At 35.8% G+C, this 27,702-nt stretch overlaps 4 protein-coding genes across 5 annotated transcripts in view; 2 read left to right on the top strand and 2 right to left on the bottom strand.

The window, feature by feature from the left end:
- Positions 1 to 2,038: 2,038 nt before the first annotated feature.
- Positions 2,039 to 9,901, top strand: slc15a5 (solute carrier family 15 member 5; the record flags this gene model as incomplete). The annotated part of the gene is made up of 9 exons (XM_081355861.1): positions 2,039 to 2,393; positions 3,217 to 3,439; positions 4,883 to 5,052; positions 5,403 to 5,623; positions 5,719 to 5,905; positions 7,169 to 7,357; positions 9,199 to 9,330; positions 9,430 to 9,538; positions 9,618 to 9,901. The coding sequence occupies 9 exons, from the start codon at positions 2,039 to 2,041 to the stop codon at positions 9,760 to 9,762; spliced, it is 1,731 nt and encodes a 576-aa protein (XP_081211987.1). The 3' UTR covers positions 9,763 to 9,901.
- An 859-nt stretch (positions 9,902 to 10,760) lies between these two features.
- tmem17 (transmembrane protein 17) lies at positions 10,761 to 13,617 on the top strand. 2 transcript variants are annotated; one of them, XM_081355928.1, is made up of 5 exons: positions 10,761 to 11,065; positions 12,604 to 12,707; positions 12,826 to 12,939; positions 13,018 to 13,161; positions 13,261 to 13,617. In XM_081355928.1, exons 1-5 carry the CDS (start codon positions 10,951 to 10,953, stop codon positions 13,357 to 13,359), a joined length of 576 nt encoding a protein of 191 aa, XP_081212054.1. In that variant the 5' UTR covers positions 10,761 to 10,950; the 3' UTR covers positions 13,360 to 13,617. The 2 variants fall into 2 exon arrangements, with proteins under 2 accessions (XP_081212054.1, XP_081212053.1); XM_081355927.1 differs by having other exon boundaries at positions 10,779 to 11,065; positions 12,601 to 12,707; positions 13,261 to 13,578.
- A 433-nt stretch (positions 13,618 to 14,050) lies between these two features.
- On the bottom strand, positions 14,051 to 24,195 carry agbl2 (AGBL carboxypeptidase 2; the record flags this gene model as incomplete). The annotated part of the gene is made up of 24 exons (XM_081355860.1): positions 14,051 to 14,174; positions 14,253 to 14,375; positions 14,478 to 14,580; positions 14,742 to 14,857; positions 15,616 to 15,649; positions 15,738 to 15,938; positions 16,040 to 16,097; positions 16,221 to 16,334; positions 16,470 to 16,556; positions 17,444 to 17,548; positions 17,641 to 17,707; positions 17,836 to 17,948; positions 18,039 to 18,139; positions 18,225 to 18,351; positions 18,444 to 18,603; positions 18,766 to 18,908; positions 19,031 to 19,436; positions 20,497 to 20,730; positions 20,834 to 20,984; positions 21,078 to 21,185; positions 22,016 to 22,201; positions 23,721 to 23,870; positions 23,961 to 24,024; positions 24,190 to 24,195. The coding sequence occupies 24 exons, from the start codon at positions 24,193 to 24,195 to the stop codon at positions 14,051 to 14,053; spliced, it is 3,081 nt and encodes a 1,026-aa protein (XP_081211986.1).
- An 803-nt stretch (positions 24,196 to 24,998) lies between these two features.
- The window catches only part of fnbp4 (formin binding protein 4), a 15,988-nt gene continuing 13,284 nt past the window's right edge, over positions 24,999 to 27,702 (bottom strand). Inside the window, exons 13-17 of the mRNA XM_081355700.1 lie at positions 26,823 to 27,064; positions 26,599 to 26,734; positions 26,307 to 26,500; positions 25,973 to 26,130; positions 24,999 to 25,878 (exon numbers count right to left, since the gene is read on the bottom strand). Coding sequence (XP_081211826.1) covers positions 25,785 to 25,878; positions 25,973 to 26,130; positions 26,307 to 26,500; positions 26,599 to 26,734; positions 26,823 to 27,064 — 824 coding nt within the window. The 3' untranslated portion in view covers positions 24,999 to 25,784. The remainder of the gene's footprint in view (positions 25,879 to 25,972; positions 26,131 to 26,306; positions 26,501 to 26,598; positions 26,735 to 26,822; positions 27,065 to 27,702) is intronic.

Here is a 27,702-nt window from a genome sequence, read left to right as displayed (position 1 = left end):
TTTGCTGTTGTTTATATGTATATGCTCAATCACAAAACTCAGGGTTGGATCCATGGCAACCAAACTGTGGCCTCAGTCACCGATGCACCACACAGAGTCTGTATTCTCTCTGCTTACCGGTTTTCTTTCTCTTTTCAGCATAGCTCTGCTAGCTTTGAGTCGTATTCACGCCCAGTCAGCACCACCAGTGTGGTCTTTTCTCCACTCATATAATTGGTGAGCTCAGGCAGAAATATTCAAGCCCAGCACACCGTAGCCATCCACAACAGAGAGTATGTGATGCTATATGGCCACAGGCCAAAGACCACAGATTCAAAGAGACTTTCCAAAGAAATTCACATAGATTGACAACCACATTTCAATAAAGACTGAAATTAGGACAACAATATAACTAAAATGGATTCAAATTAACCAATTAAACTAGATAAAATAAATAAATCTAAAAATATATATTATTTATTACATTTTATATTTATTATTTTATTAAAATGATTATTAATTAATGTATTTAAAATAAAATGATTATTAATTAATGTATTTAATATTTTAACTGATTCAAATGATCACATTTAATATCAACTTATAAATAAATAATATGTATTATATATTTTATATATTTGTTTAATTTTTTATTGAAATTAACCAATTCAACATAAGTAAATAATAATTATTTGATTTAAATTAACCAAATTCAACATCGAACTGGGGAAAATGAATAAATATTTTCTCTTTTGATTCAAATTAACCAATTCAACATCAAACTGGATGGATGGATGGATGGACGGACGGATAAATAAATAAATATTATTTTCTCTTTGATTCAAATTAATAAATTCAACATCAAACTGTGAAAATTAAATAAATAAATAAATATTTTCTTTTTTGATTCAAATTAATAAATTCAACTTCAAACAAGAAAAATAAAATAAATATTTTCTTCTATATAGAAAATTCAACATAAAACTGGATTAAAAAATAAATGAATAAATATTTCCCTTTTTATTCAAATAAACCAATTCAACATAAAACTGGATTGATGGATATATAAATATTTTCGCTTTTGATTCAAATTAATAAATTAAAATAAAACTGGATGGATGGATGGATAAATAAATATTATTTTCTCTTTTGATTCAAATTAATAAATTCAACATCAAACTGGAGAAAATAAACAAATAAATATTTTCTCTTTTGATTTAAATTAACCAATTCAACATCAAACTGGAGAAAATAATCACTATAATATAAAATGACAAAAACAACAACAACAAAAACATATTATCTTACTTCAAAAGACAGACAGCATGATCGGACTGGGATTTCGTATTTCACGTGAGACACTTGGCCCTGCCTCTAAGCCACCTTTCACAGTGGGGTGTTATATACTAGCGGCACCTTGTGTCCTTCAAAGTTTAATTATCTATTATTTGCTAGCACCACGTTGATACATGCTTATGAAATGAATTTGAGAGACATATCATTAGGTTCTTAATAAACAAGCATTAAAATATATGCATGGCTCCACAGGGTCCGGTCCTATAATGCAAAAAAAAGAAAAAAGAAAAAAAGCTGAGTCTTGCCTGATAAAAAAAAACTCTTCATCCTTGTAAAACTGCGAGATAAACAAATATATCTGATGGTAATTTCAATGCATCCAAAACTTAAACCAGTTTTCCCAACATGGAAAGCATTGCACGTTCTTCCCTGATTCTCTAAAGGCATTCATTACAAAAGTATGTCTCACATCTCTGAAATCACTTGCATCATCATCAGCCATCTTAATGAGATTCGACCGGAGACTGACCACGCACAAAGTACAAGCGACTGAGAAGTTCAATACATTAGTGGCAGTCCGTGAACATTGCCCAGAAACCTCAGTCAGGAGACACGTGAGCCAGTTGCTGCTAAGGCTCTGTTGTTAGACCTCCACAAGATTTCACAAGGTTGTGAGGAATTGCCTGTCTTGCTCTCTAGCAATGGAGACGGGGCACCAGCATTGTCTTAACATCACTTCCACAGGAAGATCTCTAGAAGCAGCATGCCACCCGTAGATGCTTTTGATAGACACGATGGCCACCTCCACCATGGTATCTGCAAATCTCGATATCCCAGTGGGACGGTCAGCAAGCCGCACAAGGCGCGTAAGAAGCTGCAGGTGATTGTTTGTGTACTTTTTGTGGAGATTTTCGAGAGGTTCACCTTCTTTGGGATTGTTTGCAATATGATCCTTTTCTGCACCATCAAGCTGGGATACAGCAGTTACCAAGCAGCCATGGTGAACACATGCTTTGTGGGAGCCAGCATACTTACACCTGTTCTTGTGGGATGGTTTGCTGAGACGTTTTTGGGAAGGACAACAGTTCTCTGTTTTTGTGCACTCCTTCATTTTCTCGGTTAGTGGTTGCCATTGCAGTGAAACCTTGGTATACATGCATATCATTTCTCTTTGGAGTTGCACTAGAAGCTAAGTATTGCTATATAACAAACCATGCTTGAATAACCAACTGACCCATGCTGGTCCAAACTGGTTTAGGCTAGTTTGGTCCGAGTCTAGGAAAACTGTTCATGAAAACTGGATAACTGACTTCCTGCACTCTTATGAAAAGGTACAATATTGAACCTTTCATTTTAGGGGTTCCCATCATGGGATCATTTATGGTATTAGTTTTAATTTTTTGATTTGGTTTGAATTATGAATCAAACAGCTTGTAAACATTCTTTAATCACTAGAAAAAATGAAATAACCCATTAAACATTAAAGTATGACATCATTTAAGACATTTACCCTTATAGAACCTTTGGTAAACGGTCCCTTTTGAACATTCTGTTGACTAGAAGTAACTTTGCATCTACATGTCAACTAATTATCATTAGAGTATTATTAGAGTGTCTGTTTAATATCTTGCTAACTCTTTATTGTGTTGGTTCCCCAAAAGACATTCTACTGAGTGAGTATAAGTAACTGTGCAACTACATGTCAACTTATTCTAACCCTAACTCACCAGTCTAATAATACTCTACCAACACTCTAATGAGTTAGTAGACATGTAGGTGCAACATTACTTATAGTCAACAGAATGTGTTAAAAAGGGACCATCAAAATAAAATGAAACCAAACCTTTTTGGCATAAAGAGTTCTTTAAGAACCCTAGTGTTCTATATTGACCCCAACCGAACCTTTTTTTCAAAGAGTGTGTTGTTGGTCCATTTTTATAGGAACCGCCTTGCTTCCTGTCGTCGCATTCCCTTTTGAGGATTTCTACATAAACACACACAATATTGTGCATCAACTTGAGCCACACGAGCAACACATACTATTCTACACGGCGCTTGTCGCTGTGGCACTTGGCATTGGTGGCATCCGTGCCATCCTCTGCCCAATGGCAGCCTATTACCTTCAAGGTTATGATCGACACCAGCTTTTGTCCTTCTTCAACTGGTAAGATGCTAAATTTCTATTATTGTACAATATGGACACAGAATTTGCTGTTCTTGTCAACACAGCATGCGTTTTAAGGTGCTCTCACTAATTTCTCTTTGTTGTGCTGGTAGATAAGGCAATCGTCTTTTACTTATACACTGTAAAACCCAACAAGTTAACTCAACTCAAACCGATTGAGGAAACTGATTGCGGCAAACCATTTAAGTTTAAAAATAAATACATATCGAGTATTGTGAACTTATAAAGACTCAATATATATAAGTTCACAATACTCATATGTATTTATTTTTAAACTTAAAGGAGAACTCCGGTCAATTTTAACATTGAGCTCATTTTTTTGTCAATTTGCAGTGCTGTCTGTACAGAGAACCACGACAAAAAACCATGTTATCCTCTTTTTAAAATTTGCACCCTGTTGACTTCAATGGGGCAATATTTAAACCTGCTTTTAGCCTCTTAACATCCTTGATGTGTCATTACAAGTGCACAGGTCATGTGAGTGATTCCTTCAGAGTAAACATGAGTGAATCTGACTGTGAAAGAAATGAAGTCCAAAGTAGTCGATTGTCGAGTTCACGCGCATAGGTTTAGTTACCCATGATCACGCGCGTGAACTCGGCAATCGACTACTTTGGACTTCAACCGAAAACAGGATGTAAATACAGGTATTTGCGCTGGCTTAAATAACATAATTTTTATCCATTTCTTTCACATCTACTGCAGTCAGATTCACTCGTGTTCACTCTGAAGGAATCACTCACATGACCTGTGCACTTGTAATGACACATCAAGGATGTTAAGAGCCTAAAAGCAGGTTTAAATATTGCCCCATTGAAGTCAACAGGGTGCAAATTTTAAAAAGAGGATAACACAGTGTAGGCAACACCGATTTTTGTCGTTGTTCTCTGTATTGACAGCACTCCAAATTGACAAAAAAATGAGCTCAATGTTAAAATTGACCGGAGTTCTCCATTAAATGGTTTGCCGCAATCAGTTTCCTCAATCGGTTTGAGTTGAGTTAACTTGTTGGGTTTTTCAGTGTACTGAAATACTTATACATTACTTATACTGTGTGGATGTAAAAAAGCAAAAGTTTACAGTTAATGAGGACATTGTAGAAATGTGCTCAATACATTCGCCAAGATTCATTTTGTAAACAAATGTCTCTAAACAGGTTTACTGAAATAAAGTGAGTAGCATTCAGCTGATCGTGTGATCTCAAAATGGCGGCCTCCATTAGTCGACCCCCTCTATGTGAATTTTTTTATTAGGCTAATGTTATGATTGAAGTATTTAATAATCATTCTTAATAACTATTTTAAAAAGTACTATATATTTATTTATGTGAAAAAGGTTTTAAATGGGGAAGAAATTACTGAGTGCACCTTTAAGATGCATTGTACAATAGTTTCTAATGCTGCCGCTGTCTACAACCCACAGGTTTTACTGGCTGGTCAACCTGAATTCAACAGTTGTTTTTTTGGGGATTGCCTACATTCAGCAGTCAGTTGCCAAAAACCTGTGTTTTCTCATCCCTTTCACCTCTGTTCTCCTCGCCCTCATTGCCATACACATGGTGCGCAACAAGCTCACCTTCCGTCCAAATAAAGGTAGTTAACAATGCCATTCATTATGCATATACACTACTGTTTAATAGTAGTGGGGGAAAGTGTCTTATAATCATCAAGTCTGCATTTATTTGATCACAATACAGTAAAACAGTAATATTGTGAAATATTAGAAATTTAAATATTTTCTATTTGAATATATTTTGAAACAAATGTAATTTATTACCGTGATGAATACTCCAGTTCTCCAATACTACAGCATCATTACTCCAGTCTTAAACAGTCTATAACAGTCTAATATGATGACTTGCTGCTCAAGAGAAATTTCTTATTATTATCAATGTTGAATTTTGTTCCTTAACAACTTGTAATTTTGTTCTGTGGAAAAACAGGCAGTTCCTTGCTAACTACACTTGGTGTGTTCCTGAACTCTCTTAAAATGTGCTGTCTCCATTACCGCCATTTGAGCGGAGATGTTGCCAACTGGCTAGACCGTGCCAAGGAAAACAATGGGGGTTGTTACAGTGAGACCAGTGTGGAAAACGTCAAGATCCTAGTCAAACTTTTCCCTCTCTTTGGACTTCAGCTTTTGTATCGAGCTTGCATCACCCAGGTAAGTGTGTAGCAAAATCAGCTTAATGCTTAGCTAACAAGTCTTTGTTTCAGAAATTAGCTTTTGTAATATCTCTATTACAATTCTCTTAACAGATTCCATCTGGCTATTATCTGCAGACTATGCATTCCAACTTAAAACTCAACGGTTTTCTCCTGCCAGTAGCAGTGATGAAGGTCATCAGTATTCTGCCGGTGTTGATCTTAGCACCACTGCTGGAGCTCGTGCACACCTGCTACCAGTCTCCAAAGAAAATACTGCCCTCACCAGCCACATTTATAAGTGAGCATCCTAGCTACCAGGGGTGTCGCTACACCCTTTTTACTGGGGTACGAGTCGCAGTGAAATACCGCTGTGCCCCAGTAAAAAATTAAAGACAAATCCTCATGTGTCAATGAAGATAAATGTATACTAGCCTGAGAATCATGTTTTATCAGCTGTTTAGAATCAGAACTAACAAGCTCATATTTGCAAATGATCACTCTTTTGATCTAACTGATCAAACGAGTTTGAAAAAGCTCTGAAATTGTTCACAATTATTTTAGATTAGGGCAAGTTCACTAACATGCTGAATCATCTGCAGTACTTTCTCACACCCAAGTACACTGTAAAAAAAAAAAAAGTTAAAACCTTAAATTAAGTACAGTCAACTTGGATGTTTAAGTCATTTCAACTTAAATTACATTAAACTGACAAAATTTACAGACAAATTAGTTGTAATAATATAACATAAAAAAGTTTAAATTTGCTTAAATTATTTTGATGAGTTAAAGCAATGTAAAATCATAACTTATTGATCATATAATTTGTTACAGTATAAAACGGGATTTTTACAAGAGATGGATGAGGTGGATATTAACCTAGGAAAGGAAACTGGCAAATGTCTTCTTTCACTTGTCAATGACAATTAATGTGTGTGCTTGTGAATGACTTTATACTGCAGGTAAAGATGATCTATATCCATTTATATCTAAAACAGTATTAAAAAAACATATCAAAATATGGGCATAGTTTTTTGATGGGGGGACCTGTACTCCAGTACTGATGAAAGGCTAGAAACACCTCTGCTAACTAATTAATGATTTGCCAAGTCAACCTAAAGTCACCATGTCACCAAAAACACCATGATGTGTTTACTAGCACGAGGGCGGGACAGCCTGTCAGTCACATGAGATAGACCAATAGCAAACCACAACCATCCAATCAATTCCCAATGCACAAAATCAAGACCCGCCCTACAGTTTTACTTGTTCAGAAAGCTGTTTCACTCGGATATACATCACAATTAGGAAGAAAATACTATCGTAACTTCCGTTTCATGCCGACTTGCATCATGTCAAATTTTCTCAGACAAAATCCAGTAATTTCAATAGGAATCCACACGTGGTGAGGGTGAAAGATTTCGTAACGTGTTCAAGTTGGTTACGCGAATTCGCCACATTGACCAACAGAAAGCTGCTTGCTTTGAAAGTGACTTCTGTGTGAGCTGTTTTTCATAGATTGCTACACTATAGACAATAGACTTTATATTTCATATTCCTACAGCTATGGGTCATGCTTGTGCAGCTCTCTCAGCACTACTGGCGGGTATCTCAGAAATCCACAGGAAGCATTATCCACAAGTGGAGCAGACACTATCGGGAGAGGTCCTGCAGGTGTCCTCTATGACCTGTTTCCAGCTTACGCCCCAGTACATTTTACTGGGAGTGGCAGAGGCCTTCGTAACACCAGCGTGTAAATATTCTCAATTCACTTTCTAAAATATATACAGTAACCATAATAGTTCCCCCAAAAACGAAATATCTGTCATAATTTACTCATGTTGTTCCAAACCAATAAGACTTCTGTTAATCTTCAAAACACATATTTTTTAATGAAACCTGATAGGTAAACTCAGGTGTGTTCTTGACACAACATTGTGTGTATTTGACAGTTTTAGCGCAATAAGACATTAAAGAGAACTTAGTTTAATACTCATGGGATTACCATCTGACATCCAGCTTTCTGTGTGCGTGCTTCGGATGTGTGTGCTAAAAAAAAACATGTATCAGAAATTTAGACTGATACGGCTTTAAAACGCATGCAGATAATAAACTTTCATGATGATGAAGGACTGCAATGTCACATGAGCGTGACCGCAATAGATGATAATCAAAACCAAACAGATGTTTTGTTAGTTTTAAGTATCCGAGGCACGAGCTGTAAAGGCTCCGCCCTCTTCTAGAAAGCAGGACGGGGAGCAGCAGCTCATTTGCATTTAAAGATGCATGCAAGAAAACAGCATGTTTTTCCTTCCACTCAAAAATGCAACATGGTATAATAAATGAGGTTTTATTTAACAAAGTTCAGGAGGAGCAGGTTCAGATAATTAACCAAATTATGCACAGCTGGAGATTAATCAGTAATCAACTCAATGACAGAGTATAAATTCACAGCAGACCTATCTCTGTTCATTGAAAGTTTGTCAGCATCCCTCCTCCACCCCATCTCCTCACTTCCAGTTCCATCTACACTTCCAGTTCCATCTACACTTACCAACTGGGGGGAGTACTTTGGGTTCGGGCCTAACTCCGAGCTCGGAGCCCTCCCCCCCGGACAGCACGCCAAATACGCATAAACTTATTGTATTAATTATATGTAGATGTGAACTCGTGAAATTATCTGTGGGGTATTTTGTGCTGAAATTTCACAGACACATTCTGGGGACACCTGGCTGAGACTTATATTACATCTTGTAAAAAGGGGCATAATAGGTCCCCTTTAACTTTTGGTCACCTAGACTTTCAATGGAAGGACAAAAAACAAGAATTTTATCCCTTAAAACTCATCTTTGATCACCAAAATGACACATTTAAAAGTTTTCTCCTTGAAATATTTTTTTTCTTAAAATAGCTTGAATGTAACTCTACACCCTTGCCTCATTTAGTATATGCGGAATACGCAAATTAGCCCGCCTCTACTCGTTGACAATCATGTTGACTTGATTGGTTACAAGGTAGTTTGTGACGTCAGAAACACCAGCGATTTCAAACCGTATTTTTGAGATCACTGCGGTTTTAAGGAGAAAATAGCCTACTCAGCAATGATGTTGATTTGCACATGGTTTGTCTTAAAGCATATTAAAAACACCCCATATACATATAAAAAACATTAAAATCTTCATTTTCACCACAGGGGACTTTAATTTAACCTCTTAATTTGTGGTCTGAAGATTAAACAAAGTCTTACAGGTTTGGAACAACATGAGGGTGATTACATGATGACAGAATTTTCATTTTTGGGTGAAGTAGGCTATCTATTTAAAGTACTTATTAAACAGGGTGCCAAATCAATTCAGTTATTTTTGTTAAAAAAAACAGCATCACTTTAAAAAAATAGTTCGAAGTTGTAAATAAAACAGATTATTAGAGTGTTTTACAAAGATTCAATGTGTTATTTGCCATTTCTTTGCAATTATTTGTGAAATATACTAGCAATTTCTAAGTGAAAATTACAATTATGTACAATATATTCTAATTACAATAATTAGTCAGCAATTCACCAGACTCACCCGTCTCTCCTGTTCCTCTGCTCAGGCTCTCTCATCTCCTTCTGTCTGACTCCCAGCAATCTTAGAGGCGTCTCCTTGCATTTCCTAACCCTCTCATACGGAGGTGGCTGCTTTCTAGGAGCTTTCCTCATTCACTTCCTTTATTTTGTGTCTGGAGGTAAACATACATCTCTTGCTATCATAGTGCAAAGTAGATGTGACATCTTAGAGCATGAACTCGCATTTAATATGAAAAGATTGTGTTTTATAATTACAGGAAACTTCTATCCTAATAACCTTGGCAGTGGCAACATGGAGAGGTTTTTCTTTACGCTGGCCATATTAATGACTATAAACACACTGGTGTTTTGGAGAATATCACAAAGGTACGGTTCAAGCTTTGAATATGACATAATAATGATACATTTGAGTGTTTACAGGACTCTTTATAATGTTTTTGGGCAGGTACACAGATCTGAGCGTGGAAATGAGTAGCAGGGTGGGACACAGTCACCTGACTGAGAAACTCCTGCAGTACAAGGCCTGTCTACGCTTTTATGACACAGTGGATCGCTCGGACACTTTGACGTCCATGGAAACCGTCTTGTGAATTCATTGTACATGCAAACCCTGTAATGCTGGCATTACACAAGAGACTGATTTTGAATGATTTTCAACGCTTGGAACTAGAGCAATAGCTGTAAATAATGCAATTTAAATGTATTAAAAAAATAAAGTTATTTTATGGTATATATGAATTACTATGTTAATGACTCCAAAAACAATGGCGGAAACCATGTTACAAAACAAAAACATGGTAGTTTTGGCATGTGAAGTATGTGATAAGTACGTTTCTACAACATAAGGAGACATTTCTAAATACGTTTCTGCAATGTTCTGAAACCATATCCATAATGTGAAAAAAACCTGACATCTTTCATATTTATTCCATTGGGGAAAAAAACGTTTTGAACAATTTTTTTTATGTTTGCTGGGATGATACTTTTTTTTGTTTGTGAACAAAGCTTGAAATTTTATTAAGGCTTTTACGATGGAAGTCCACTTCTGCCATATTAAAAAAAAATCATGATTTAGTAAATTGAATTAGTAAATTTAATATTTATGAGATGGAAAGTCAAAATCATGACGTACTAAATCGAAATATGACAAAACGTCATAATTATGACATAAAATGTCATAGTTCCAAATTTTTATCTCATAATTGTGACTTTTTAATCTTATAATTATCACTAAGTATCATGTCATAATTATGACTGTATATCATAATTTCGACTTTTTGTCATATTTGACATCTTAGTATGTCACAATGTTTAGATGTCAAAATTGATTTTTAAAGTCTTAATTTCAACTTTTCATCTAATACATGTGATTTAGTGTTATAATTTCGATTTACGATTTTCGATTTATCAAGGCTTTGTTTCTTATGTGGCGGAAAGGAATGGCCTTCCATGTTTTCCTTATTTTAACTTGTAAAATATTACTTCAATATGACTTAATACGTCATAATATCGATTACGATATCGATTAATCCTAATTACGATTTATAGATAATATAACTTCTTATACTCAAACCCACTTATTTACTTTCCTTCTTCATCATACAACACTCTGTGTTAGCTCAGCATAAGCGCATCTGAGCAGTGAGTGAGAGTGTGTGTGTGTACAGAAAACACACCCCGCCACAGCTGGACCGTCGCAACCGCACGAGATCCGCCTTCGTTGCTACGGACTCGCGTCTCTGCCTCTCAACCCTATTTTCTTAGTCTATGCTCTCAACATGGACCTGCCTCAACCCATACGGCGACGGCTTGGAGATTTCTCCAGAACCGTGTTTGTGGACCAAAGCCGAACACAACCCTCTCCCGAAGAACACGCTAATTTCCTTAACCAGTGTAAGTGTGTTTGAGTTGTTGAAACGGTGACTTTGTGTTGAGCTGCTAGCTACTGGGCTAATTCATCTGGTTAGCCGGGCTTATGTGTCAAGCTCCGGTTAGAAGACATTTTGCTTACCTTATTTGCTGATATAATAATGCTTTATAGCACTGTTAATCGGTGTTGGTAACCGTGGAAGTGTCTCTAACCTACGTACCGAGCTGCCTAACGTTAACGTTACCTGAACAGTCAGCGTAACGAACCGTTCTTTTCAGTCGGATCTTTTTTTAATGAATCTATTGAACCTGTTGTTCACACAACCGATCTGAACGATTTGTTCAGGAATCGTCCGAATCGAGCGATTCTCGAGTCAAAAAATCACTATTGATTTATCAAACTGAGAATCTAAGAAATAACTTAATTTTCTATCCTAATTTTTAAATTAAAACGCAGTTAAAATATTTTTACGATTCCATTTATGTCGGTCTATGAAGATGCATACAAGCATGCATAATTTTTTTTAATAAGTATTGTTTAATTTGCGAAAATGAGTCGAACACTCATTTTTGATTCCCAAAAATGCTTAAAGGGATAGTTAACCCAAAAAAATTTATTCTGTCATTATTTAGGCTAAGTTACTCACCCTCATGTCGAAATCTTAGAGCTTTCTGTCCCCACTGACAGCTACGCAATTACCACTTTGACGCTCCAAAACGTTTAGAAAGAGATTGTAAAATTAATCCATATGAATTGAGCGGTTTAGTCCAAATTTTCTGAAGATACACGATAACTTTATATGATAAACAGATTGAATTTAGGCTTTTAATCACAATCATCAACTTACACATCAGTTGTGGTAAACGGAAGCTCAAGCATGATTGCTTGATGTGCGAGAACCAATGAGGTTCATTCTTGTCATGTTACGCAGCACGTTTGAGCTTCTGCAAGAGGTTTGTTCTCACACGTCAAGCAGATTCAGTTAAGCTTCTGTTTATGTTCGCTAAACAATGTTTAGCCTATATGTGAATAAAAGACTAAATTAAATCTGTTCATCATATAAAGCAGGGGTGTCCAAACTCAGTCCTGGAGGGCCACTGTCCTGCAGAGTTTAGCTCTAGCCTGCCTCAACACACCTACCTGGAAGTTTCTAGAATGCCTAGTAAGACCTTGATTATCTGGTTCATGTGTGTTTAATTGGGGATGGAGCTAAACTCTGCAGGACAGTGGCCCTCCAGGAGCAGGATTGGACATCCCTGATATAAAGCGACTTAGAATCCCTCTTCAAAAATTTTTGACTAAATTTAAATGGATTAGTTTTATGATCTCTTTATGAATGCTTTGAAGCGTCAAAGTGGTAGTTGCGTAGTTGTCAATGGAGGTACAGAGAGCTCTCAGATTTCATCCAAAAGATCTTCATTTGTTTTCCGAAGATGAAGGGATAGTTGTTGGGTGAACTATCCCTTTAATGTGCTTATAATTCACCGAAATACGGTCTAGGTGGGCAGCTCGCTAGTTTTAGTGGGCTGTAATTTTCATTTTTTACACTTTTATTCAGCAGATAAGGATGTAGTATCGAGTCTGCCTCTTCAGATGTCGCTTTACTTTAACATGTGGTTCTTTCCCTTCTGGTGGATCAGTGAGGTTGTGATGCTACAACTAAAGGTGATTCTCCTCTACCTATTTTTTAACAATTCAATCTGGCATCACTGACTGCTGTTTAATCATATTAATGTATAATAAATATGTATTAATATAATAAATAGTTATGCTTTTCGTCTAGTACCCAGCCCTTGCAGATTATTACAAGTTCATCCTGATCACAATTCTTATTTTAATGACCCTGATTGAGGCCATCAGACTCTACCTGGGCAACGTTGGAAATCTGCAAGAAAAGGTCAATATAAGTATAGTATAATATAATATAATATAATCTACATGATTGCATAATCCAACATCCTTTATTTTTAAATAGGTTCCAGAATTGGCTGGATTTTGGCTCCTGACTCTTCTACTCCAGTTTCCTCTGATTCTGTTCCAGCTTTTCAATGAGGCTGTTCTCATTCAACCTCTGGAGAGAGGAGTTCATATAATACTGGCCTTATTTATTTTTGCAGAGGTATAAATTTGTATATATATTTGTGTATTTATATGAGATTATAATCCTTTGGTTTTTTAAAAATACTTAACGATTGAAAACTGTTTTTTTTCTTTTCAGGCTCTTTTTGGATTTGTTGCCCTGCGTGCAATGGTCCGACACACCGAAAGTCGCTTCCATTTGAGACAGTTCGATGGGATTCAGGAATTAGGAACGTGACGAGACCTGCACTGATGAACTTGATTAAATATTCAATGTGGTAACACAAAAAAAAGACTACAAAGATGGCAGTGGCAACCACTAGAGGACACCTTTCAGTCATTGAGCTGGATTGTTACTGCGGATGTCTTGGTGCCTTATTTTATACAAACGAATCTTGCCTTGTATTATATTTTGTATGTGGGCAAATAAAATATAAAAAGTTGAACTTTTTAAGACAAAGACAGAACACACCCCAGTGCTATAAACCACTAAATCATTATTTATTGATGCTGAATTTAACAAAATTACAAATTTAATTTAAAAATCAGCTTCATTAGAAATCACTTCCACACATTATTTAATTAGACATTACTTAATTTTTTTTTTTTTTTTTTTTTTTTAAAGAACAAATCATGCTTATCACACACACATTCAAATAAGAAAGGACATCTCTTCAATAGAAGGGAAGTTCATATCAGAATAACTTGATTATACTAACTTTTTTTTATTTAGAAAATGGCTCAAAAAGTAAAAACAAGAGAAAAAGTCTTTGTTTTTTCAGTATTCTTTCCCTTTTATTAAATGTACAGAAAATTATGAACTGCACAGAACTGAAATGGTGAATACATATGATTGCAAAGAAAAGTCACATGTCTGTATTCAGGCACTTGGCTTCACAAAAAAGCACCTCTTGCTCTCGTCATATTCTTCACGTGCTTTTGCCTAGCTTGGCCTGCTTTTCCTGAGACTTCTGCGTGTGAGATGTTTGAGGAAGAACATCTGCGGACTCGTCCTCCACTTGCATGGACTCTTGAGGCAACTGCAGATGAAACCTTGTCAAGGAAATCAGCTGATGAGTTAACTTGCTACGATTGAGCAAAATGTTATTTTTGCGACATACCTCTCCTCACTGCTCACTCAGGCTTTCTGTAGAAGCAGCAATTCTTCCAAAAACCTGAGCTTTGCTTCCTTTAGGCAGCCTCCCTAACCTCAGACTTCTGAACGCAGCCTGGTTCCCAAACAGTTGAGCATGGCTATAGAGGAACACACAATGACAGCGGTAAGAACGGCTGGTGACATTCTGCAGTCTGTGTGACAGGTCTCAAGCAAACCTCCAGAAAAATAATGAGTTAAACCTGTGCAGGTCAGGGAGGAAACCTGAGCCATCTTGTTTCCTGATTTGGTCAGCTTCCCTCTTGGACTGCTCTCTATCTGGTGATGCAAGGCCAGCCACAGCATCTGGTAACATGGGAAAATGAGGGTTACAAGTATCATAATACACTGACAAAAACATTCGAAAGGCTTTATTTAAATTAATATTTAAATCTAAATTTCACATACATTACGTTTGTCCAAGTAAATCAGACATGGTCATTTTTAAAGAAATACTAAATATTTACCTTGTCCATCTGTCTTATGACTGATCCTCAGCGTTCCCATGTTGTCTAGTGGCATTAAGTGTTTGACAGGGATTTGGGTCACTTGCATCTGTCTATCCTGCCTGAGTTTCTGTTGACTGTGGGAAAAGTCCTTTATTTTTTATATTTATTTATTATCTTAATGTTTCAAGACAGTTTGTGCATTTAAATCTACATTAATAATTCATACATAATATATATTATTTATAAAATAATATAAATTATGTAATTGTGTATGCATATAATCGTTATATATATATATATAAATATGTGTGTGTGTGTGTGTGTATATATATATATATACATATATATATGTGAGCTTATTTATATACACACATATAAACACACACATATATATAGACATTATTTTTATGCATACACAATTACATAATTATGTATAAATTATATATAAAAAATTATACACATTATTTATAAAATAAAATATATAATGTATGAATTATTTATCTAAATAATGTATGTATATATTATTATAGTATTTACATTATATGCATAAAGTTACATTATATATAATGAATTATATAATAAAATAGGTAAATATATATATACACACACACACACACACACACTGTATATGCATACAATTTATTTATATGCATAAACACTTGAAACATTAGCATAATATATTTATTTACATATTCTATTTATGTTGTATAATCCTGTTTATGCTAAATACATAAATTATGTAAATAATATATATATATTACACACTTGAAATTTAAATATAAAAAATTACGCCAGAGAATTACTATGTAGTTGCTAAGGTGTTCTGGTATTATTACGCCACTTCCACTGTGAAGTGTAATTTGCTGTCATGAGATGTAGTTAGCCTACTCACCTCCTCTGCATAATGTCTGAAATATGAGATCTTTCTGTGAGACAGCAAAATGATAAAGATGTCATCAGTGTGGTCAAAATGTTGATGAAAAGCTGCCTGTCAGTAATAAAAAAAAGATATACCTTTGATTTGTGGTTGGGGTTTGAAATCGGGGTAGAAGGGCATTGTGTAGGATTGGACTGGTATAGTCAGGGCTCTTTCTCTGAAGGCTGGTACAGACGGACATCTTTTATGACCTCCAGTAACTAAGAGGGTCTGCCGTTGCAATTGCCCCTGGGGGGCAGATGAGGTAGTGTGCTGATTCGTTTTGTCCCCAGGATCAACTGAAAAACATGACATTTTCATGAAAAAAACAGACTTCATGAACTTCTCTTGATGGAAAAGAAAGCATATGATTCATTTTTATATATTTAAGTGTATCTACCTGAGACGGAGTTCCGAAAAGATGAAAAACCATTGCGCAAATTGGTGGCAGGCGCAACCTGGAATAAATAGGCTATATTTTTGTTTGTTGGTCCATATATTCTGTCATATCTTAAATCATTTGATGGTCAAATAATTTAATTTGATGCCGGATAATGTAAATATCTATTCAGATCAGTTACCTTATCTAGTCTGTTCCCCCAATGATCTGCAACATTATCTAGAACACCTATGCGAGTGGTGGGATGAGGGATCCAAGACCTTACAGTCTGATTCACCCTGACTGAACTTGGCACCTACACATCACAGAGAAAATATTGTTTTATCCATTTTATTGAATTTAAATCCTATAACTTTGGTATTTTACATCATATAGCACCCAAAAATGTTTTTGCTGATCAATTTGGACACAAAGAATGTGGATTCATTACCTTTTGTTTCTTAGTGTCCTTCATATAGCCCATAGTTTTCTCTTGGATTCTCACTTTGACTGCATCTTCACTTGAGGGCACAGGATCCTTCAGAAAGGCATACAGCTATTAATGATTACATTTCTAATTGAAACCATACCATATACTTACTTTTAAATATATTTAAATAAGATTTAAAGCAATGACATTTCTACACCTATCAAATACATTTATTATTTATTTCAATGCATACATGTATTTATTTAAAGGGGCTATATGTAAGAATTTTTCTTAACTTTTATTTGTTTGCCAACATGTGAACTACTTATAACAAAACCCCTTGTAACAAAACAAAAAATCAACCTTGAAAATCAATCTTTTAATGTTGTTTATATGTCTATGTGGTGTTTTTAATATGCTTTAAGATAAACCAAGTGCAAATTCATAAGTCAACACCATTGCTGAGTATTTACAATTTTTTGTCCTTAAAACTGCAGTGAACCAAAGACAGTCTCAAAAACACGGTTTGAAATCGCTGGTGTTTCTGACGTCACAAACTACATTGTAACCAATCATGTCAACATGTGATCATTAACGAGTGGATCTCTGAGCTGGTGTGAGTGAGTGGAGGCGGGGCTAATTTGCATATTCATAGAACCGTGTATACTAAATGAAGCAAGGGTGTAGAGTTACATTCAAGCTATTTTAAGGCAAAGTTAACTTGCAAAGGTATTTCCAACTTTTTACTTCTAGGCAAAGAATGAAAAAGAACTTCGCTGTGATTATACTGGGGCCTTGAATCGTGTTCAGTCTCGTGTACGTTATGTGAGCACAAGCAATAAGTTGCTGGCTGCAGTTCACTTAACGGCCACCGGTTTCTCCCCTTTAAATAGATAAATTAGATTCTTGTACCTAAACGTTTGTCTATTTTGCATATTTTTAGATCATAATCAATTAGAAATAACCTATAAAAATGCATATTTAGTAAGACCTACCAAATGTTTGATGTTCCTGTGAATAGTTGTGGGTCCTGCACTCCGTACTCGTTCTTGCCGGAGTCTGTTTCTTTCTTTACGGCTTCTTAGGTGTTTTTTCTTTCCCTGTTTTTATCATACAAACCACAGAGCAATAAAGGAAAATTGAGAAAAATCGTCTTAAGGATGTCACTGAGAGGGTTTGCGGTATACTGCACCTTGTTTGCGTCATTTAAAAGATGAACAGGAAGTCCATCTGATTCGGTACTGTTTGATCCACTTGTGCTGCACATAACATCAACATTGTGAAACAACTGATAGGGTTTGTTCTGACATGGAGATATCAAATGTTCACAAGAAACATATTTTAATGGAATATGTTTCAAATAGTTTTTATTTGACTGTACTTTTACCTGGACTCGATGTCAATGTCAGACAGATCCTCTAAAGAGTCCACTTCTCTTCCCAGCTTCCGTCTGACCTCTTGTCTCAATAGCACCCTTAACTCCTCCAGACAGTGTTTGGTCTGTTTAAAATGTATTAAATGCATTTTTTTCAATCAATTATGTGGTTTCAAAGCAATATTAAAAATGAGTAAAGCTCAAAGACAGGCCACCTTGGCTGGGTCGGGGTCACAAAAGTCAAGAAGAGTGTCACAAAAGCAATGGCCCATTGATTTCAGGTCCCGCGTGCTGAAGTGTGTTCCTTTCCTGTCCCCTACAAATGAATACAAAACACATGAGCGTGCACAGCCAGGGAACAGTCTGGAAACCTTACTTTTTTGATAACTTGAAGTAAGTACCCAATGTTGAGCCTCCGAAAGTCGACTCCATTGTGTAGCTGTTCCTAATGCCCAGTCTCCACATGACGATGCGTCCGGTGCCCTCTTTGCTTTTATGCATTTTGAACTTGCAACTCCTAAAGGAAAACTAAAAGACAAAAGCATTCATTCAAAATTTGGACGTTGCATGCATGAGAGACTATATGCCATGCGATTACAACAATGATGGCCACAGCTAACCTTGTCTTTAGCATTCTTGCTCATCATCAGCGGGAAAATGCGTTCTTGAAGACACTGGGAGGCATCTTTCCGATCATTACATCCATACATGAACACATTGTTTTTCCTGCTATGACCATGAAAGTCACAGTAGACCACCACTTCTCTTTCGGCAAGCAACCTGTGGGATCATCAAATTAGCCAGGTGTATACCACCAACAACCAACAGAAAGCTCAGAAAGCATGCTTTGAAAGTGACATCTGTGTGCACCTTATTTTATATTTAGCATACACAAAATGTGTCGCATTAGCATGCTAAAAGAGTGGCACAATCATCACTCACCTTTTCACCATGTTGCGAGTGTACCAAATACAGGGGAAAGAGTCGCGCAGCAGACTGCGGTAGTTTCGGTTCAAATCGCGGCCTGTGAGTGAGCAGCGGTAGTTTCCCACCACCACACCGTCAGGGTTTAGCATCGGTATAACCTGCGGCCAGAACATCCGTTACTGTGGTAATCCAACTGTTTAGTTGTGCTTTCGTGAAGCACTTGGCATGAAATTGTCGCCAAAACCCATTCTCCATCCGTGCCTTGCCCTCCTTCCCTCACCTTAAAGACAAAAATTTCCCTCAACAAACGAGCATCAGGCAAGTCGCTCAGCAGGAACTCCAGAAAGCCCTGCATCATCCAAGAGCCGTTGGTTTCTCCTGGGTGCACCCGTGCCGTCACGACGACTGCCCGCTTGGCTTTCCGTTCTGCTAAGCTGCTGGACGGTGATGTTACAGTCAACACATACACCGCATTCCCCGCCAAACTACGGCAGAGCACCCGCAGTTTACAGTAAGCTGCACGGACAGGGTCTGAGATGACCTCATGCAGGTAATGCTGAAGGTTTGAATATGTATAAGGGTAGCTATGGGCCAGGTAGCAGGTGTCATCGTCATAAGGGAACTCCAGGGTCCAGGTGAGGGAGTACAGCGCTCTACCATCCTGCTCAAGGTTGTTTCTGTAGTACCTAAACGACAGTAGTTGGGTCAATAATAACACCCACCCTTTTTTGTCCGGATCTATTAATAATTTTAAATACAGGTATGCCATTTCAACATACAAAGACTTGAATACACCTCATGTTTGGTGAGCATGTTTGTAATTTTAATATTTTTTGGGGTGCATAAAGCCAATCATTTCAGTGTCCTGATATCATAAGGGAAAAATCATGCTTTGGTAAATCATAATTATGAGATAAAAAAGTTACAATTATGAGATACTAAGTCATAATTATGATAGAAATGTCAAAAATATGACATAAAATGTCGAAATTAAGAGATACTAACTTAACTACTATAAAACTCTAAATTGACACAAAAGTCAATTATGACAAAAATGTTTTTTGTCATAATTACAACTTTCTATCTCATAATTATGACTTAGTAACTCATAAGTTTGACTTTTTATCTCATAATTCTAATTTACCCTCATAATTTCAATGTTTTATCTCATAATTATGACTTAGTAACTCATAAGTTTGACTTTTTATCTCATAATTCTAATTTACCCTCATAATTTCAATGTTTTATCTCATAATTATGACTTAGCCGCCTGGTTTCACAGACAGGGCTTAGATTAAGCCAGGATTTAGCATTAGTTCAAAGGACATTTAGGTAGCTTTTATAAATGTGCCCTAGAAAAAAAAAAAAACATTAGTGTGCATCTTGAGACAAAACATATCTTAAAACAAATATTTTAAGATATGTCAGTGCAAATTGCTTTCAGTTAAAACAGCTCAAACATGAATTTTTGTCGGGGATTAGACTTAAGCCTTGTCTGTGAAACCCGGGGGTATATCTCGTAATTTCGACTTAGTATCTCATCATATCAACTCTTTTTGTCAATTAATTGTTTTATGTCATAATTATGATTTACAAAAGCATGATTTTTTTTTTTCTTATGTGGCAGAAATTGGCTTCCAACTAGTTTTTAAAAATATTTTTCTATTTATTAATCGTGGACATATTAGAATATAACTGAGCCACAACATTACAATGAGAACATAGAGACAAATCACTATTTGTCACCTGATGTTGGTTCCTGCTCGATGCCATCCTTCCTTCTTCAGCCAGGCAGCGTGTTCAGAGTAGAGTAACGGGCGCATACCGGCACCATACAGACTGCTGGACTTCATCAGGTTGATGATGGTGAAGCGATAGGTGACGCCTGCCCTCATGTTCCTCACCCGGAAGTAGAACCACTGAGTGTGCTTAGTGGTGTACAAGTCAGTACGCAAAGTCAGCTCATAGTCAAACTGACCACTGGAACACCCAGATCAGACAGGTTTACATTAAATCAAGATATACAGGCTCTGAAAAGACAGATAAGTATTTATGGGAGTGTTTATGAAGCTGTCTGACTCACACTTGCACTGCTTTTTGTAGGTTTCCACTCTCAAAACGAGACTCGAATGCTAGCGTAGGCTCCTCCTGATGGTTGGCACAGGATGTGGCACTTTGAATGGGTCCTCTGCTCCCACCCACACGAGAGGAGGTGAAGTAGAAGGTTTTTGTGGCTAAAATGGTGCGGTGAACCAAGAAGTGAGGATATAAAACCACAGTATGGAAGTAGCTAGAGGTTTTCACACTGAGAAAAGTATTTTTCTTACCTGGGTCTATGCAGTAGACAGTGTTTCCTCTCACCTCTCCTACTGACATGGGAGTCTGCTCCTCACCTGTTGGCTGATAGAACGGCTCCGGCTCTGAGGGGTCCCATTCTGATTTTCAAAAGATATATAAGAAATGGAGGCTTTAAAGCCCTCATTTATGAATTAAGACGCACAAAAAGATTTTAAAAATCTAGTTTCAATAAGGTGAAACTTGAACTTAATTTTAATTATAATTCTCAAAAATGTTTTAAAATATATTTTGCAAGGAAAAAGAATTGTAATAAATATCATGAATTGTTTGTTCATAATTATTATCAGTTTGGGGCAAAAATAACATCAAAATGGTGTGCAGTTTAAAATGGGTGAAACTTTATTATTGTCAAACATATTTTGCATGGTTAAAAATATTTTTGTAATTCATATGTCATTAATTTTGGGTGAGTCACACTACATGACACTTTATAACCTGAACTAAACTTGTCTTGTCATCATATCATGTTAATTTTTCCTGCATGTTGGTCGCACAACATGACATTTATTTGGCATATAAATGTTAAAAATAAATAAATTATACATATATATAAAATAATCAAAACTACTTCTGCTTTTTTCTAAGGAATGATAAAATATTACGTCAAAGAATATGTTTTCCTTTTTTCTTCAGGATCAATTTGGACTTTTCTCTCCAAAAAAATAGACAAAATAATTTTGAATCACAAAAAAAAAAAAAAAAAATCCTTCATCAAAGAGTTCATTGCATGGCTAAATTGCACTTTTTATGTATTTTTTTTTAAATAATAAATTCACAGATTCTGTGTTCAGAAAAAAAGTGTCTTCACACAAATCACTACAGATCCAGTATCAGTCTGACAATATACTGTGTTAACTGTGTTTAAAAAAGTTAAAAACTTTTATTTTTGAACAAGCTAAACTGATACCTATATGCTGTACTTTGTCACGGATCACTTCACATTCTATGGGCCAGCGCACGCCCTGGAATGGACAGGAGGTAGATGGGATTGTGAAGAGGTCCAAAGGGTCCCTTAGTCGTGGAATGGGCCGCTCCCCGTCAAAGTCAAAAACAAGCTGCCGGGTTTTAAGAACTTTGTCTAAGCTGAAAAAACCTTGAGGAAAAAAGATACACACATACATACTAAGGCAAAACCTATTAGCCAACAGACATGCTGTAGTTAAAAGACATGTGAGAAGCATCCGTCACCAGCAACGATTATCGACATTACCCATGTAACCAAGACACATCACAGGTACATGCTCCCTAAAACAATTATGCGCTCTTAGTGTCTGAATCTTTTATAAAGGCAATGAATTTCAAATGAGATTTAACTGGTTAGACTCAAGTGTTACGGATTGTGTGGCAACTTGAAAGAAAGAAATATGGCGCAATTTAGGTGGCAATGGTGATGTCACAGCATATGGCATCTTTACATGAGATCAGCTCTATTAAGTCCTGTACGCTACAATATTTAAATTGACATATCATATCATGCTTCATTATAGAAGCCAATTTTCACCAAATCAGAAAAGCAAATCATGCTTTGGGAACTTAAAAAGTCGAAGTTATCACATCATGAAATAAAATGGAAAAAAAAAAAAAACGAAAAAAGTAAATAAATAAAAAAAGTCATGATGAGATAAAAAGTCGAAATTGACATAAAAGTCATAATTTTGAGAAAATAGTGAAAATAATTACACACTAAGTCAAAATTATCAGGTAAAAAGACAAAATTATGACATAAATCAAGATTATGGAATAAAACATAATTATGACTTTTTATCTAAATTGCAACTCTCATTTTCAAATCTCAATTTCAAAATCTCATAATTTTGTCTAATAATTTTGACTTTTCTCATAGTTATAAGTATCTCATAATTTCAAAATAATGTTGTCCAAAATAATGTTAAAAGTCCTAATTTTGACATAATTAGACAATTTTGTCAAATGTATCACAAACTAAGCTGAAATTATTAGATAAAAAGTCAAGTTATTACATCATGAAATAAAGTCAAAACTATGAAAAAATAAAAAAATATAAGATTTAAGACTGTCATAATTTTGAGAAAATAGTCCAAATTATTGCCTAAAGTCAAAATTATCAGTTAAAAAGACAAAATTATGACAAATCAAGATTATGAGATTTAAAAAGTGATGGCTTTTCATAATAATTATGACTTTTTATCTCAATTTCAACTCTATCTCATAATTTGACTTTTTTCTCATAATTTTCTCATATTTTTTCTACTTTTAGTCTCATAATTATTTCTTAGTTTCTCAATTTTAAAATAATGTTGAAATTATTAGATTTAAAAAGTCACAATTTTGACATATTTAGACAATTATGATATAAAACGTCAAACATTTGACAAACTATGAGATAAAAAGTTTAAATAATGACAAAATGGCAAAATTACGATATATATTTTTTTATTATGTCTCAAAATTATGAGATAAAAAGCAAAGAAATTATGACAATTAAGTGGAAAGGTCATAATTCTGACTTAGTAGGTCATGAGTGATTACATTTTATATCATAATTAGCCTACCTAAACATGATTTTTAATGTTGCAAAATGAGATTTCATACTTCATATAGAACTGTCAATAGAGCCAGTTTTACATATTTACTTTGACATGGCTTGGGTTCCTCTTGTTCCTCTTCTAGGTTTGAGTCATTGCTCTCAGATTGAGAGTTGATCGTGTCTGAGGAAGATGAATCTTGGTTTTCCTCCCAGTCTCTTTTAAAGGGGACACCAGAATGCATAGAGGAGCCGTTGTCTATGTATACAGAAATAGAAAAATAATATGTAATGCTATATTAGAGGACAGCTGATTTAACCCATCCAAAGGTTGACTTGAATGACTTACCCGAGAGGAAGCCATAATGCTGAAGACGGAGCAAAATGAATCTCTCGTATGAATCATCTGGTTTCTTTTGGTCAACATAAGAGAACAAAGAAGTGCGTTTAAATACAAGCAAAGGGGCAGAAGGTTAACTGGCATTGAGTATCAGTGAGCTGGCATGTTAACTAACTGGGTAATATTAGACTGTAACCGTAGAGTGCAAAGCAGCAGTAAATTTTGAGCCATCACTCACCTGCATTCCCGAACCTCAAAGCAATGCGAGTGCACGCGGGTCATTAAGTCATCGTAAACAACGCTAAACAACTGTACAGTTTACAAGCGCTTGACAAGATATCAAATAACACCGCTGGTTAGTTGAGAATACCTTGTTTTACTCCGCCAAGGAAAACTGCGTATTGTTCCAAATTAATATTTAAAAATAAATATGGCCCTAGTATTGAGCTAAACAGTTACACTTTTTGATGCAAATCTCATCGTTACAATTATTGTTGAGGCGCCATAGACGCCATTTGTGTCACGGTTGCCATGGGCACGACGCACGTTTCCTGTGTAAAGCACGCTGCAAAAACGTAAAGCAGAAAGCAAAAATAACACTTGTTGTGAAATATATTTTCCTTTCAATTTGTTTAATGTTTTAAGATAAATATGTAAATGTAAAATAAAATAACGGGGAAATTAATATTTTGCTTTAAAAAGTATATAAAGCATAACGTTTCTTGCACTGCTGGGGTCATAACTTGGGGTCACAGCCAGCTCAATGTTACTTTAAATAGTTAACATTGAGATAGTTAGTTACCCTATTGATTCCATAGTGTATATATATATATATATTTTTTTTTTTTTCATACTATTATTTTCATACTTTGGCTTTCATACTTCTACAATTCGAATGTTGTCTTGGCAGCTAAACAAAATATTTACTTAAAGGATACATTTTTTTTATTTTACTTTATTTGTTAACATCTTATTTCACTTAAATGTTTAAATAGCTTTAGTTAATGATAACAGCTCACATAACAGAACAGTTTCTTGAACAAAATATTTGTGGAAAAAAAGTTTATTATCTACAATGTAGAAAAAGTTCAATGGCTCTACAGCCCCAATTCAGGGAACATTTACACTGAACATCACAAGATTTAAAAGTAAGACATAGTGAACATGGCATTTTTGTTGAGTTGACTGTTCATCACACATCAGTGGGGGAAAAAAGGATAGTTAGTTCACATATGAAGCATACTTTAAAGTGCAATGGAGTGGCCAAGAAGTTTCAACTATTGAAGTTTACAACCGGAAGTTTTAACTATGATTTTTTGGAAGCATGGCTGAAAGTCTTGTTAAAAGTGGTCAGTTTGTCTGATCTGAGATTAATCTTAGCTGGATACAGTTACAGCAATGTAAAAGAGCAGAGATAAATGAACAGCTGATGTTCGCACCCTTGACATTGTACAAAACGTATAATTTTTTTGTAAGATAAGTTCTGAGAAACTGAAGAAATGGAACAGTCCTTTAATATTGATTTCGTTACGTTTTAATTTATAGACAAATCGTGCACAGGTTTCATGGTTGGGGTAATAAAATAAAAAAAGTAGAACAAAAAAATTCTGTACATGTTTAACCTGGTTTCAAGTTCACTGCATCTTTAAAATAACTTTTGGACAAAGTATACCTTAGAGTCACAAGATGATGCATTTGAATTTAACAGCACGAAGTTTACCTAAAATAGGCTCCGACATGTAATGTGCGCATATCAAAAATAAACATTCAAAGTCCACTGAAGCTTAGTAAGTGAGACACAACGGCAAAACGCAGTTTAGCCCAACACTGATATTATGAACTCTGCATCTTTCTTTTTTTCTTTAACAGTCTTTCCCTCCAGTCTTCAGGCAGTGCTTCAAAGTTAGCGTTCTTCCCAGCCTTCCCTCTGCAAATGAAGACAAAAAGACAAGTACGTGAACAATCTGTATTTTCTCTCAAATGTGTGTAGATAATCTTGGCATTGGATTCTTCAAACTTACGTTGAAAGCTGCTGCACTTTCCATTCCTCGATGCGTCTGCTGTTGAGCTGATCTCGATCTTCATCGCTCGAGCTCGTCTTCTCCTCTTCATCCAGCTCTTTCTGAATGCTCTGCCACTTCTTTACAAGGGACGGCATCTTCGTCTTGCTCTTCTTTGTCTTTCCGAAAATAAAATCACAGCAAATTATTCCCTATTAATTCTTTCAAAAATCATAGAAAAATAGAAATATAGGGAATATAGAGAAAAAACACAAATAAAAAGTAATAAAATAAACAAAAACAAAAAAAAAGAAAAACTTTATGAAAAAAAAAAAAAAAACAGGAAAACGCCTACCTTCTCCTTTTTTAGTTTCTTGGTTTTATCTGTAAGGACTTTGTTTATGGGTTCCAGGACGCTGGGAGGTTGTGGAGCAGGAGGGGGTGGTAGGGGGGGCAGGGCTGGCATTGGTGGGACTATGCTTTCTGAAGGCAGAGGAGGTGCAACTGTAGCAGGCATCCCCCAGTAAGCATTACCAACCAAAAGTGGGGCTGTGAAAGAACGAGAGGAACATGAGGAATAACATCTTGCCACAAGACAGGTCTTTTTGAAAATACTGATGTAATGTGTAAAAGTAATTTATTCTTACCAGCTGTGGCAATGGGTTGAGTGTAAAGAATGGCGCTGCTGCCGATGGTGACTGTTTTGGGCAGCGGGACTGAGCCTGGGGCCTTGCGTTTCTGTGCTTTAGCTGCAGAGACCAGAGATGCTGCTGCTTCAGCCGCCTAAGGAAGAGACATCAAAACGTATAGCTTTACTTTACACTAAAGCACAAGCTAAACAATCTTGACTCGAGACAAATAAAAAAGTGACCTTGAACTCTTCTGTTCCAGGAGCCGGAGGCTCTGAGTCTTCATCCTCCATCTCCACTTCCTCGATTTCTCCGTCATCCTCGAGGGGTGGTGGAGGGGGTGGAGGTGGAGATTCAGGTGGTGGAGGGGGGGGAGGCGGTTGCTCTGTAGGTGGAGGGGGCGGGACATTTGGAGGAAGCGGAGGCAATGGTGGCTGAGGAGGCTGGGGAGCCAACCAATAAGACTGCACTTCTAAAGAAGTTCCTGTAAATAAAAATAAAAAAACATTCATAATACGTCATGCATGTTTATTATGTTACTTTGCCATGATTAAAAAAAAGGTATGTGTGTGTGTTCATAATATATACACATATATATTATATAAAAGAGAGAGAGAGAGAGAGAGAGAGAGAGAGAGAGAGAGAGAGAGAGAGAGAGAGAGAGAGAGAGAGAGACATTTGTACATGTCCCAAATATGAAGACTTAAGAACCAAATATTTACAAAAATTTGAAAAACATATACCAGGCTTCACTACCTACACTGAGGACAAAAAGCTTCCTTTTTTATTAGGGGAAGATAAAAGCACAGCATGGCTAGCAGCTAAATATGTCTTCTCCTGCCACAATACAAGGCTAAATTAATAGAAAATTGTTTAGAGGTATTTATACAAGTTATGTATTATATATATATGTATATTTATATATATTTTTTTGTTATTATCTTGTTTGTCTGTATTCTCTTCTTTTTTTTATGTACATATATATGTGTATATGTATGTATGTATGTTTGTGTATATATATATATGTATGTGTATGTGTGTATATATATATATATATATATATTTCTTATGCTTTGGCAACACAGATGCATTTTTTTTTGTCATGCCAATAAAGCAACATGA

Source organism: Scardinius erythrophthalmus (genome assembly GCF_964197995.2).
Source record: "Scardinius erythrophthalmus genome assembly, chromosome: 24".
NCBI classification, from domain to species: Eukaryota; Metazoa; Chordata; class Actinopteri; order Cypriniformes; family Leuciscidae; genus Scardinius; species Scardinius erythrophthalmus.
The sequence above is the reverse complement of the archived record's forward strand: the minus strand, read 5'-3'. Positions and strand labels throughout refer to the sequence as shown.

What these genes read in the sequence shown, in the direction of transcription:
- tmem17 (XM_081355927.1), top strand. Translation starts at nt 10,951, where the DNA reads ATGGACCTGCCTCAACCCATACGGCGACGGCTTGGAGATTTCTCCAGA. An exon ending in CGCTAATTTCCTTAACCAGT is followed by an intron (nt 11,066 to 12,600) that starts GTAAGTGTGTTT and finishes ACTTTTATTCAG; the next exon opens with CAGATAAGGATGTAGTATCG. An exon ending in CCTTATTTATTTTTGCAGAG is followed by an intron (nt 13,162 to 13,260) that starts GTATAAATTTGT and finishes TTTTCTTTTCAG; the next exon opens with GCTCTTTTTGGATTTGTTGC.